The sequence below is a fragment of the Apiospora marii genome (genome assembly GCF_038362585.1).
Source record: "Apiospora marii strain CBS 49790 chromosome Unknown utg000003l_segment0_segment0, whole genome shotgun sequence".
Lineage (NCBI taxonomy): Eukaryota > Fungi > Ascomycota > Sordariomycetes > Amphisphaeriales > Apiosporaceae > Apiospora > Apiospora marii.
Genome location: NW_027117374.1, coordinates 6,123,268 through 6,136,364, shown reverse-complemented (window position 1 = coordinate 6,136,364; position 13,097 = coordinate 6,123,268). Strand labels below are relative to the sequence as shown.

The window sequence follows — 13,097 nt, the reverse complement described above, 5'->3', positions numbered from 1 at the left end:
GGAAATGATTTTGGTTCAGGGGCTTGCGAGGATGCATAGCCGTTGTGTGGACTCATTGTATTGGGTCGAACGAGAATAGGCAGCGGTGACTTGTCAAAGGCAGTAGAGATGTTTAGCAAAAAGGGCTTTTCGGGACGTCAAGGGAGGCCTCAAGCGGTGGTCAGTTGGTTCAATATCATCGCCATTAGTTAGGCAACAGAAATCATATCAAGTCGAAAACAGGGACCTCCCGCTCGTGTTCTAGTCGCTCATCTAATACATGGGTTAACCCTTCATCGCCTGGTAATAATTTGTGCCCCGGGCTTCCTAGGTGGCCATCAGTAATTAAACGATGCAATTCGCGCAGGCATTTTACATAGTGACTCATGCAATGTCGTGTGCTAAATGGAAGCGAGATGATCATATGCATAGTGAATAGCCCTCCATCCGAGCAAGTAGTTCCCAAGTTGTGCTAGTATCACAGAATATTGTCAGTGCCTCCTTGTATGTTTTGGTCGATACATGTGTTTCATCACTTCACCGTCGTCCTAGGCTGCTAGCCAACTTAGGCAATTGAGTATGTGTGTGAGAAGAATCCCATTCAGCATGGGCAGACTTTTCTAAGCGAGGTTGGAACATCGTCTTTGATACGTGTACGCCAGTGTTACTTCACCGATGCCCCTGATTTGCTGTGCTGTCGTAAGCGCTTTCACCGGCCCCCCGACTAACACATGGAAGTGCATACGGCCCGATGAAGTCACATACCAAAACATAACGCACTGTGTCATCCTGTAGAAACAACGCTGCAGGAGTTGCTCCGTAAAGGACCGTCTGGCATGGCGTGCATGGCGTCTCAGGACGAAAACCCCTGTGAAAGCCCAGTGGGCCAGGTGAGATAGCGGCGCTTTCGAATTGTGAACGGCAGTCCGAGTTTTGTTTCTTTTTGCCCAGCCAATGCCAAAACAGTTGCGTCACCACCCAAGCCAAGTACCTCGCTAAGGCACCAAGAGCATGTCGTGAGGAACAAGCATGTTCAGCGTACTCATCTAGTAATGGCATATTGATCGAGCACTGTGAACAAAGAAGAAAGGGGTTTGCAGCCCCCTGCTTAATAGTGTGCCGACGGCTTGTTTTTATAAAGAACGTCGACAATCCAGTTCCAGTGGCTGCCCAAAATGTATTCAGCACGCAGGTTGAAGAGCTCTGACCGGAAAGGTTGCTATAGGTTTGCCCAGTTCTTTATTGAGCCGCTGTTTCTCTCCTCGACATTGGATCGTGAGCTGCAAGCCGTTGATTCGGAGAACAAGAAGAACCTGCAGAGTTACCAGTGGCGGTTGCACCAACTCGAGAAGAGCTTATCAAACCCAAAGCACCCTTACTGCACGTCCACACCCTTTTCTCCTTTACCAAGCTCGTCCCATTGATGTGCGTGCCCACCGAAAGAATCCCGCATTCTAGGGTGGTCACAATCTCGCATGAATGATACTTTCTCATCCTTGCTCGAACCTGGAACAATCCAACGGGAATCATCGTGCGGAAGAAGCCCTGTGCCTGTCGATTTTTAACGATTAAGTCTGCCAATACCCTTCTTTTGAGGTGTTGCAATACATATTACGCAGGCCCCTTGTTGAGTGCAAGTGCTACAAAACCAGCACCTGTCGAGCCTGTGCGCTTTACGCGTAGCCAAAAGCATAGGTCTTACGCTTGGAAAAGTATATTCTGGTGTTGGGTCGTGCGAGGAGCGAGCGATAGGGATGTATTGGTGTTTTACTGCCACTGCTAGGCGTTGCTATCGAGATGTATCTGGGTAGTAGCAAGCCTTCTCATTAAGACAATCCAAAAAACCACCTGCATGTGCTTGTACGCCAGGCACTGAATTTGTGATGTTCGATTGCAAACTAATCTTGAGCTTCTTTAGTCAAAGTCCATCAATTGGCGCATCAACAGCGTGGTACATACATGTATATTCGTTTATTTCCGCTTAGTCAGGCAACCTTGCCAACAAGTGGCGGTAAGGGTGGTAACTAATATAATCTGGGGCCAGCGCATTGAGATGAAGGGTTGTATTACCTCGCATAGGCGCTCATCTCGCTTCCTCAGATATCGCATCACCCACTATGTGAAGGAGCTAGCGCGGAGTACCTCGTTTGCTCTCCAAAGACCATATTATCCAATTATAAGAGACCGCTGCACTGTCACGTAGGTGAATCACATACGCATCGCGAGGTAAGTTGGTGGCTAAGTAAGTCGTCCATACCCGATGCGTCGTCGTCTAGTAAGCAGAAGTTAGCTCAAGGGAGGAGAGTAAGTATGCCGAATACGTACCCGAGCCGAGTTCTGTAGCAGGCCGTCCGTCGTCTACGACATGGATAGGGCCACGTACGGGTGGTCGCCTTAGCGTAGCACTGGAGCTTGTCGGCGGCGGCGTAGCAAAGGTCGGCGGAGGATGTCCTGTTCAGGCCCATGGACCAGTTGCCCACGTTCTCATTTGACATTTTGGTCCACAATTAGTCCGGCGAAGGGGTGCTCGAGGATGAGAACCGGTTCAGACGCAGTTGAGACGTGATCCGGATGCTGGAGCGATGGTACCGCGCAGGTTTGATGGGCGAGCTGCTTCCCAGCGCTGGGAATATAAAGAGTCTGTTCCTCGGCGACGAGATGGACCTCTGGCTACACCCGGACCCCGCGTATCTAACATCATTCCCGGCCCTAGACTCAGGCCTCCGCCAATCGCTCCATGAGCTGTGGTGCGAAGTGCGCACTGGAATACATCTGCTGATCCTCCCCCTGCCGATGCCGAGTTGAAAACAGGTATAACGAAGTTCGCTCCCATATAAAAGGCGACCGCGAATGTCTCTGGAACCGAATGAGATGAATTCCACGCGTTTCTCTGCGAAGAGTGTTGGCTCCCGGCACCAACCTGATTTTGGAAGAGGCTCGAGCACCCCCGGTAGACGGGACCCCTCAAGGCTCCAGGACGCGCACACTGTCGAGAGAGGCGGAAGTAGGGACAGTAATAAGATGCTGGATCCCAATGTGGAACTAGATCACGGCGCTAGAAACAGCACACGGGAAATAGTTGGATTTTCAGGTGGGAACCGGAGGCTGCATCGCTCCTGGCGCCCATGGCGCGTTACAACAGTTGGGCCCTCATGGAGAACAATGCATACCTGCATAATAATAAGGTATTGGCACCCGTCTACAAAAACAATGTGTTAGGGAAGACCTTAAAGCTAAATCGTCGATCTTGTTGCTGGTAGGGTGCCTCTGGGGAGTCCCCAAATAGCCAATAGCGCCACCACCGAAGTATCAGCTTAGACAGAAGAAGGAAGGCGGAGGGAATACAGGCGAATCACTATCCTATATATTACTCTGGAAAAACGGAGTAGTTGCAAGCAATATTTGTCAAGGTAGGGTGACTTACAGGTCACACCATAGAGTTTCGGGAAGGGGCCATTTACGACCAAGGATCACTCGGGACATGCGTGATTCTTGGCGATCCGTGACAGGGATACCCCAACCTGCACCTTTCCTTTGCCCCCATTACTTCCTTAGTCAGTGATAAAATGGTTGCAATATGTATGCTCTGAAATCAACCATCTCTTTCTTTCCGTCCTTATCTTTGCTGCCAAAAGAACTCCTCATAGGTCCAAGCCATCATCGAGTCAAGACACAAAGCACCACCACGTCATCGGCACAGATCTCAACAGAAGCTCGGCTCATCTTGATGTTGCAATTTCTACACACGCTACGGAAACCCCATTAGCAAAGCCTAGTTTCCATACTTTGGCTAACACTATGACCGGCACGGTTGAAGAAGGCGGCCCAACCGTACACGGACTGTATAAGATGATCAACGTTCAAAACAACAAGAAAGCTGCTGCTTTTCCCCTGCTTGGCGGTGCAAACACCTCAACTGGACATAGACCTTCGCGGAATGCAAAGCACGGAACCTCTATGCCTACGATCACTACCTACCAATGGAAGGATAAGGCCGAGTCCCCCAAAAGGAAACCTCCACAACTACCTCGACCTGGACCGAGGCCCGAAAAACGAAAAAGGCATATGCCGGCCACACTTCAGGAAGCTAACATTCTCGGCGTAAAGCTACGACCGCAAGCTGAGAGGTTCCCTCCTAATGCTAACGGCGAAACATACGACGTAGAGTTGTTAGTATCTCACCGCATTATTGACGACTACGGTGACGAATCCACTGAATACCTAGTTATGTGGGCAGGCGACTGGCCTCTCGAACAGAGATACACCTGGGAGCCGGAAGAGAACATCGACGCTGTAAATTTAGTGGGAAGCTACTGGAGGGAATGGTGTAAACGGCTCACGGCCCGAAAATTCTAACACTCTTATGCTAGCGGTTCTATTTTGATGGGGCTCTTGATGGGATAATACCTTGATTATTATTCAACACAATTTAACTGTCATTTTTGAAGGGTCATAAATCTTTGGGTTTGGTATGTAGCAGTCTACCACGTGTATCTTGGCTCCTCCCGATCAGGACATGCCAGCAGCAATATTTGCATATGTACTGTCCGGATACTGCAGATTGTTCTGGCTCTGTCTAAGCGCACCGAGTGACAAATAGCTTGTTCGAATGAGGCTCTCAGCGTCGTTCCGGTCCCCACTAGCCTCCCAAAACATGGCTCCTCCTAAATCTTTGGACCTCAAGTAGTCTATCTTCGCCTTGACCATACCAGGCGTGTCGTAAGATATCAGCTGCTGGCTATTTTTGTCGTGTGTGTATGTTGCCCCGGCGATGGTATCCTTCTGTTGGTCTAGATGAGAAAGGGGCAAGACTTTGTAGTCCCATACTCCGTTCACCCAAGACCCCTTACCTGCACCAGAATAAGGGTTTCCAAGGCCAGAGGTATTTTCAAACGCCCGGCCGTATAAGGGCATGCCAAGCATGATCTTCGATCTCGGGACGCCGACCGCAAGGTAATCCGTAATCGCTGCATCTGTCGAGAAGGGAGTCGAGCCCAGGTTCTGTGGGTTGGGGTAAAGATTGGCCTGGTGCGCACTCACAGGAGGAAAAGAGCCTGCGTAATCGTAAGCCATGAGGTTGAACGCATCCACTATCTCAGCCATTTCGAACAGCGGCAGCTTCGTGTACTTGTCAGGGCCAGCCGGCATCGCAGCCGTCAGGTGAAAATGGTACCCCGGCACGGACCGGGCGTCGTAGTCGTCCAGTTCGGCTCTTATTGCCTTCAACAATGCTAGAAAGTCCTCCAGCATTCCCACCATCTTCTTTGCCAAGGTGTCCCGCTGCAATTTGCGTCTGTCGTCCTTGTAGTAGTCTGGCACGCGCCTCGCCGCATTCTGCACAGACCCTCTTGGACGGCCTGCCTGTGACAGCTGTACACCGTTTCCCACCATTCTGGGAGGGCACTGCCGTGGTTGAGTCGATATGATCGGCGCCAAGGGTCTTCTGGCCGCCACCCGGCTATTCCAACGTACAGCTCTCTGCAGCGACGCATCCATCGCGCCGTGGTCGGGGTATCTTGTGGGTACTGGCCGGGCGCCTGCATTCGTTGCGGCGGTTGGTGCAGTGTTCGTCGTGGAGCTAGGCTCGGTACGGCCGGGCTGCCGCTCCACCGTCGGTTGGGAACCTGGAGTGCCTGCTGTATGATGAGCGTCAACGGTCAGTCGACTATGTAGCCAATAGACGAGAATCATGTTTACCTTGCGGCCTTCGCGGCGAAGGCAGCTGCCTCGGACCCTTCTGTCTCATGGGACTGTTGGGAATGACAGTCCCGCCATCCTCGTCGGGGATGACGTCGTAGACAGACAGAGGCTCCGCCGCGGCAGCGGGAACTGCTGCAACATACTCGGGATCGGTTTCGTACTCGGCATCCGCGTCAGCATCTATATCGCCATCGGCATTCGCGTCGACGTTGGCATCCGCCTGGGCCTCGAAATTGATGGCTTCGACTTGGCCGCTCGATCGTGTCGCTCGGCCGTGGCTCGGTTTCGCATGGCACGCGGCTGATCGTCGAAACTGCGGCAGTTAGTAACAGAGCTGAATACACTCGATGGAACGGTAAGTGGGACTGGGGACGGACAATCCTGTTGAGGTCCGGCACGCGCTGCCCGCGTGGGACGTGCATCGCCGTCTCCATCCGCTCGTGTGTCGGGTTCCAGTACGCAAGCGCGCTGAAAACATCGCAGTACCGCCCGAGGTCTTTTGTCTTGTTCTGCAGCGACAAGCCGCTCTTGCGGACCTTGTCTTTCTGCGCCTTGGTGTGGGCCATGGCGGAGGCCTAGCTACTAATACGGTTCGGGCCACTTGCTGGACCCTCTTGGGGTATATTCGTGGAGTGTCCATAGAGCTACAATAGCGTCCCGCTGAACGGTAGATGTAGCAAGTGCTGGCTTGCGGATGTCAAATGGGATGGCATGATGAGCTCGAGTTGGGCGAGCGTCGCCAGGGGAGCTGCGGATCCGGTTCCGAGCCCATATTGGCGAGAGGAATCTCAGACTAGCTTCTCCTCGGCGTGTCTTGAGGAGATGTTCTTGCGCAGTTCAGGAGGATTGGGCAGTTGGTCCTAAAATAACGCGGGGTCGCGAACCAGCTCTACGCTAACGGTGGGTGGGTTCTAGACCTGGCCCGCTGGTTACGCTAGTGCGCTAGTGCGCCATTGCTACTCTTCCGACGCTGCACTCCAACAGCCCAACAGGTCTGCAGGCAACTATGAAGCCAGGACCGGAAACAGCGCGCGAAGATCTTCGAGCTCTCAACGAAGCGGCGAGAGGAGAATACGCTGCTGGATGATTCAGGCTCCGAGGCGACCGACCTCTACCAGAACGGTACAAGCGGAGCGGTAGGAACATCAGGCTCTGTCCTGCGCACCAGAACATGGGTTGCACCACAAGCTGTCCGTCCGGCGTCCATTCCGTCTCTCGATGCCACTTGCGCAACAGTTCCCATTCTGCTTCACAGTAAGGGCCAACAACTCAGGAGCGAAAACAGCCCGTGAGACTCTTCGAGCTTACGCAGCAAAAAGACAGTACTGCATGTTACTAGATGATTCTAGCTCCATTCGGAATCGGCGCACTTCGAAAAGGGTACAATGGGAGACTATGGTGGTGCGGATCAGAATGGTAGTTTGGCCTCCCAGTATCACTTTTCTGCATACTACTCGGTGGGAATTGGTGAGACCTGAAAGGGCCTCCTGTGGTGACCCAGCAAATGCGCCACGGCCAACAATGGAATACAACAGTATCTGGAGCGGCGCCATCAGCAACTCTACATCCTGAGGTCTACATCTGCCCTACCGCAGCTTAACCAGTCTAGACTCTGTACGTCAGAAAGGCACGTCAGAAAGGCAGATCAGAAAGAGTACACACATGACGTCCATGATCCAAATGCAGAGCTTGCTGAGATACTCTAGAACGGCTACGAGGTAGCACTTCCTACTTACGAAACATCCTACTTTGCAAGTTGAGCTGAGTGCAAGTCACAGTAAGTCGCACCATACTGCATCGGTCTCTTTTGACGACCGTACCTTGAGGTACGAAGACAATAGGACCGGAGGTAGCTTCAGGTAACATGGTCAGAAACAGGCGCAGATAACTGCGTTGTCGCCTTATGATACGGGTAGGTACGAACCAGAAGAGCTGCATTGAGGATTTGGGGTACAATGAGCGCATGCTACTATTTGAATACCTGGGACAACAAGATGCGTTTCGGCTGCCTGTCGTGAACGGGACGGAACTAGCCCAAAGCAAAGAGCTACAGTAGCATTTCGGCAGCTGCTAGCTAAAGGACTACATACACATTGGGAGCGGTGGAATGCGAGTCGTCGGCGAAGTCCAGACCTAGGATCAGGACTCCTGCCAGCCGTGCCAGCCAAAACCTACCACGAAGAAGACGGCAAGAGTTACGGGTCGTATGGGCCGTATGGGCCGTATGGCGTGGCAAGCGGACACCGGGGACATCTCACATGTCCACAACGTAGATACTTACTCTCGAGGAGGCCGTAGTAAGTAAAGAATTTGACGAGTGTGAACCACCAGGCACGACCGTGAAAGCGGCCTTCTAGCGCCGCCAGCACTGGATCCAGGTCCGTTTTCAGACGTCCGCTGGCAATCAACATGTCAATGGGTGTCGGTAGGCGGTACAAGCGCTGCGAGAGCCGTTTCTTCAGTACATACGGTTATACGGCAGGTTGGGTGGTACGTATGTACCGGACCATGACCACGCCGGCGTGGAATTAGACGCAACATGGCTGGACTGTCTGCCAAGAAGCCGTTCCTAATCGAGAATTCAGTAGCTTCGCAAAATGAGCAACCCCTAAATGGCAGGTTTGGGTACTGTACTGTACTGCGCTGGTCACTTCTGACCTGGCATACCGGAGTAGCTTTCGGTAGCATCATCAGGAAACGAGGCAAAACGAGTGTGCTTTACCCAGTGGTACGGGGAAGTACGAAGCAGAACAGCAGCACGGGGGATTCGGCGTACAGTGACACCGTGCTACTCCGGGACTGCGTACGAGTACGGCCAGATGCATTTCGGCTACCCTCGAACGCTGGGTATGTCGTAAGGACTGAACTAGCCCAAGCAGGAGAAAAAGACCTTTGTCAAGACCCGTACGACTGTCGGCTCCCGTTCAGCTCATGCTAGGTCGCTTCTAGCTGCCACGGTAGACACAGGCTTCCACGCGAAAGGCGCTGCGGCAACTGCGGAAAGGCTGGTCATAATGCGCGCACCTGTAAAATAAATGTAGAAAGCATTGAAGAATTAGATTTCGGTTAGTTTACATTGATTTACGGCGTTGCAGTTGCGCAATTGATTAATTCGTAGCGAATGTGCCGAGAGGTGCGCGCTTCAATTGTGACCTACGTTATAGGCGGGCACTCGCCAGCTGGCAGACACCGAAGGAGCTGCGGTCATGCTTTCAATTGTGGTCCATCCGCACTTCACCTTCACAGAATCATCACATTTATCTCAACATCACCATGGCACCGAACCTTGCCGAATCACAGCACAACCAGATACGTGAGATGATTGAAGGTGGGCTCAAGACCAATATGGTCGTCAAATCTGCCCGATGCTGTCCCCGAGCTGTCCAAAAGATCCGATCGAAGCTGCGATACTTTGGCACCACCAAAACACCAAGTGCCCCCAAGAGGGTCCAGCAAGTTGCCCGACCCATTTTGAATAGCTAGACCTTCGTCATCGCGCACACCAAAAGACAGAAAGACAAGGTGCGCAAGAGCGACTGTCGCTACAGAACAAGACACATGACCTCGGGCGGTATTGTGACATCTTCAGTGCGCTTGCGTACTGGAACCTGACGCACGAGCAGATGGAAACGGCGATGCACGTCCCACGCGGGCAGCGCATGCCGGACATGAATAGAATTGTCCGTCCCCATCTCCCAGATATTGTTCCGTCGAGTTATCTAACTCCGTTGCTGATAGCAGCAGTGTCGTCAATCAGTCGCCTGCTATGCGAGACCGAGCCACGACCGAGTGATACGATCGAGCGGCCAAGTCGAAGCGATCAATTTCGAGGCCCCGCCCGGCGCCCGTGACGATGCGAATGCCGTTATCAATATGGATAGCGATGCAGATGTCGAGTACGAGACCAACCCTGGGTATATTGCTGCAGTTCCCACTGGCAAGGCGGATATCACACGTCCACAACTTAAATAATGACTCTCGAGGAGGCCGTAGTAAAGAATTTGACGAGTGTGAATGACCAGGCACGACCGTGAAAGCGCACTTCTACCGCCACCAGCACTGGAAGCATTCGGTACTCCTGGCTATGACCCAGGCCTGTTTTCCGACGTCCGCTGGTAGTGCCGGTAAGCGGTACAAACGTTGCGAGGGCCGTTTCTTCAGTACATGCTCTAATATGGTAGGTCGTCTATGGTATGTACGTCTGTACATACACCATAACTACTGTACACCGGTAGGGAAGTTGACCCAACATGGTAGACTGGCTACCAAGAACCAGTTCCCACTCGAGAACTCGGTAGCTTCGAAAAATGACCAACTCCTAAATGGCAGGTTTGGGTACTGTCCTGTATTGCACTGGTCGCTTCTGGACGACTGGGCCTCGAGATACGAAGCCTGGAATATCGCAGTTGCTTTCGGTAGCATCATCCGGAAACGAGACAAAACGAGTGTGCTTTACCCAGGGGTACGGGAAAGTACGAACCAGAAGAGCAGCACGGGAGATTCGGCGTACAGTGACACCGTGCTACTCCGGGGCTACGGAGGAGACCAGATGCATTGTGGCTGCCCTCCAACGCTGGCAGTATGTCGTAAGGACTGAAATAGCATATAGGAGCAAAAGAAATCTTTGCCAAACCATGCGACTGTCGGCTCCTTTTCAGCTTGTCTAGCCGAGTGGATGCGGATCCAATCCCCAGACTCTGGCGGCATGGCTGGGTCGCAACCGTGAGTCAACTAAGCGACTGCAGAGACTACAGATAGCTCCTTGTCTCGTGGACTCTGCTCTGATGCGACGGAAAAGGATGGCACATACGTCTGTTGGTATTGTACATATAGACTCACATTGCACCGACGAAGGAGATAGGAGGGCTTTGTACAGTATTACCAGCGGCAGACAACTATTATAAAAAGGGAGCATAATCAAAAAAATATCTTGGCCATACTGAACAAGCTTTAGCCTATAGTTACATCTTTGAGGAATTGATCTCCTTCCCTTTTCTCTTCACCTTCCTCTACCAACCAGCAAACGTCGAAACCCTGCCCTTCGCAAGTTCAATGACGGCCAAGGCGATGGGAGACCAGCTGCTTCCCAGCACTGTACCCGCTGCACAATCCACAGGTCCCGAAAGAAGACGCCAGACGAATTACGATGCAGCTAGGGCTACTCGTGCACGAAAGGCAGAAGATATCATGCAAATGAAGGCGACGATAGAGGTACTGTGTGGTGACATACGGAAGATGAGAGTTGAAATCAGCGATCTGGCTCTGCTCGTCACCAAGGCCCATAATCTGCATTTCGCTGGTTCGGAGTCGATTGACCCTGCTTTACTTGCGTCTGCAGGTTTTCCAAGCGCGTACAATATGGGCGACCTACCCGACCTCTGTCCGCCATGGCCCCGTACGATGAATCCGGTACTTTTCGGAGATGGCGCGGAGTGTATTTGGCCCGAGGACATCATTAGCAATAGAGCGAACTCTGTGGACAGTGATGCTATGGCTTCTATGAAACAGCCGCTTGACACGCCATCTTTGCTGCCCGACAGCAGTGTCGAGGGGCTGGCCTAGCCTTGTATGGAGAGGACAAACGGCTGAGGTGCGCATGGCAATGCTTTTGTGTTGAAAAACTACATGCAAAACTGCAGTAGATAGAGATTTCGGCAAGCTGGCACTGAGAAATCCTACAGAGTACGGGAAAGAAACCTTACGGCCTTGGCGGTAAAAATGCTGTTAGAATCTAGAAATGAAAGTCTACTACCTGTATGGAAGGTTGATTGTTGCGACTGTGACCATGGTATGGAAGCTATTGTTGTTCGGCTCACGTGCCAAAAGAGTATGGATATTGGTTAGAGGTGAACGAAGCGGGTTAAGGGGGTGGCTGTGCTGCGTGGGGCTGGGCTTCTAGTTGAATTGCAGAGCCCAGGAGATTCTGAGGCTCACCCAGGAAGCGTGCAATACCTCCAATATGAAGGCCATTGTGGGTGTGCTGTCCGAGAACCGGTCATTGGGGCGATGCTCTCAGGTCCTTTAACTACACCCATTTTTTTGAACCAAGTTTATTGCCCGTATGTAGCTACCTAGCTATGACAGACACTATGACAAACCTAGCCCTAATGAGGGCTTACTCCTTTAAAGCCAGGAGAGTACAAATCCAGAAATTCCATCGCTCAACCTGCTGTCCATGCACAGCCTGTTCGTTGTAGTTAACAAAAGGGAAGCTTTGTTTCCCGTAGAAACGAGAGCAGAGCTCGCCTTCCACGCATGGTGGTGAAAAGAACGCTAGTCGTGAGAGGGAGCCCCATGAGCTGCCTCCGTAACTGCTGTCGCTGCCTGTTGAGATACTGAGTTTGTTTTTTATCATATAGCTCCCTCTGTACATCCTAATGCGATCGCACTTTGTCCAGCCTTGCTACGCGCCTTACAGCTGGCGAAGTAGGATTGCTTCGATACTTACTTTCGATGCTACTTCCTACCTTGTTGAAAGTCACCCAATACTGTACTCCTACACTCTCTGTTCTTCGCTCGTACCTGCATTGCATATGGTTGTGCAGGCGGCAGGGTTTTAACTATATTGAAAGGCCGCGCATCGCTTCGACTCAGTAACGACGTACCGGTTCTCACAACGGACATCCTTGCCATGCCGAAGCTTTCTAGAGCTTTGCTAATTGCCCCGGAAAGCCGACTATCCTATCTTTAGCCAGTCGCGACAGCGCATTTACGGATAATCGTCATTTCGTCACTTCTCAGCTATGTCGGATGGCAACTAGCCATGGTATTTGTTATTGTTTCGAGCTCTGCCTGCAATTGAACTCGAAAGCCCACGTAGCACAGCCGCTTTCTCCTGTGGCTGCCAAGAGCAGCCACCCCCTTAACCCGCTTCTTCCAGTCCAATGTTCATATTCTTTTGACACGTGAGCCGAATAGCTTTCATGCAATGGTGCCAATCACAACAATCCTTCAATCCTGGTAGCGAACCTTCATTTTCGATATTCTACCAACAATTTCACGGCAGGCCGTACGGTTTTTCCCAATGCTATGTAGAACGTCTCCGTGCTAGCTTGTCGAGAGCCACAAGTGCTGCAGTATGCCATGTGCATCTCTGCTGTTTGCCCTCTCCATACAAGGCCTGGGCGAGAACTCCTTCCACAAACTTCGCCTTTGTACCTAGGGCTGATTAACTAGTTTTATCTATTCTTTCATTATCCGTTTCCTGCAAAACTAGCGAAATAAGTGACCAAGCTGTTGGTAACAGGATTGGAGGAAACAAACTACGACAACTCTCGGAATCCAGTCCAGACACACCTGAGACTCGGGGTGTGCAGCTGAGAGCAGAGCCATCGAACCTGGAAACAAAAAAAATAGCCGAGAAGAATGGGGGCCATCCCACCGCATCCACCGCTCAGACATCTTGTATGTGGAACAAA

The 13,097-nt window shown here is 51.9% G+C and overlaps 3 protein-coding genes across 3 annotated transcripts; 1 reads left to right on the top strand and 2 right to left on the bottom strand.

Moving 5' to 3' along the window:
• Positions 1 to 2,174: 2,174 nt before the first annotated feature.
• Positions 2,175 to 2,474, bottom strand: PG985_005460 (uncharacterized protein; the record flags this gene model as incomplete). Its single annotated transcript, XM_066825229.1, has 3 exons — positions 2,175 to 2,251; positions 2,305 to 2,316; positions 2,363 to 2,474. The coding sequence occupies 3 exons, from the start codon at positions 2,472 to 2,474 to the stop codon at positions 2,175 to 2,177; spliced, it is 201 nt and encodes a 66-aa protein (XP_066688389.1).
• A 1,303-nt stretch (positions 2,475 to 3,777) lies between these two features.
• PG985_005459 (uncharacterized protein) lies at positions 3,778 to 4,335 on the top strand (the record flags this gene model as incomplete). The annotated part of the gene is made up of 1 exon (XM_066825228.1): positions 3,778 to 4,335. The coding sequence occupies one exon, from the start codon at positions 3,778 to 3,780 to the stop codon at positions 4,333 to 4,335; it is 558 nt and encodes a 185-aa protein (XP_066688388.1).
• Positions 4,336 to 4,488: 153 nt separating this feature from the next.
• On the bottom strand, positions 4,489 to 5,127 carry PG985_005458 (endochitinase; the record flags this gene model as incomplete). Its single annotated transcript, XM_066825227.1, has 1 exon — positions 4,489 to 5,127. One exon carries the CDS (start codon positions 5,125 to 5,127, stop codon positions 4,489 to 4,491), a length of 639 nt encoding a protein of 212 aa, XP_066688387.1.
• Between the last annotated feature and the right edge of the window lie 7,970 nt (positions 5,128 to 13,097).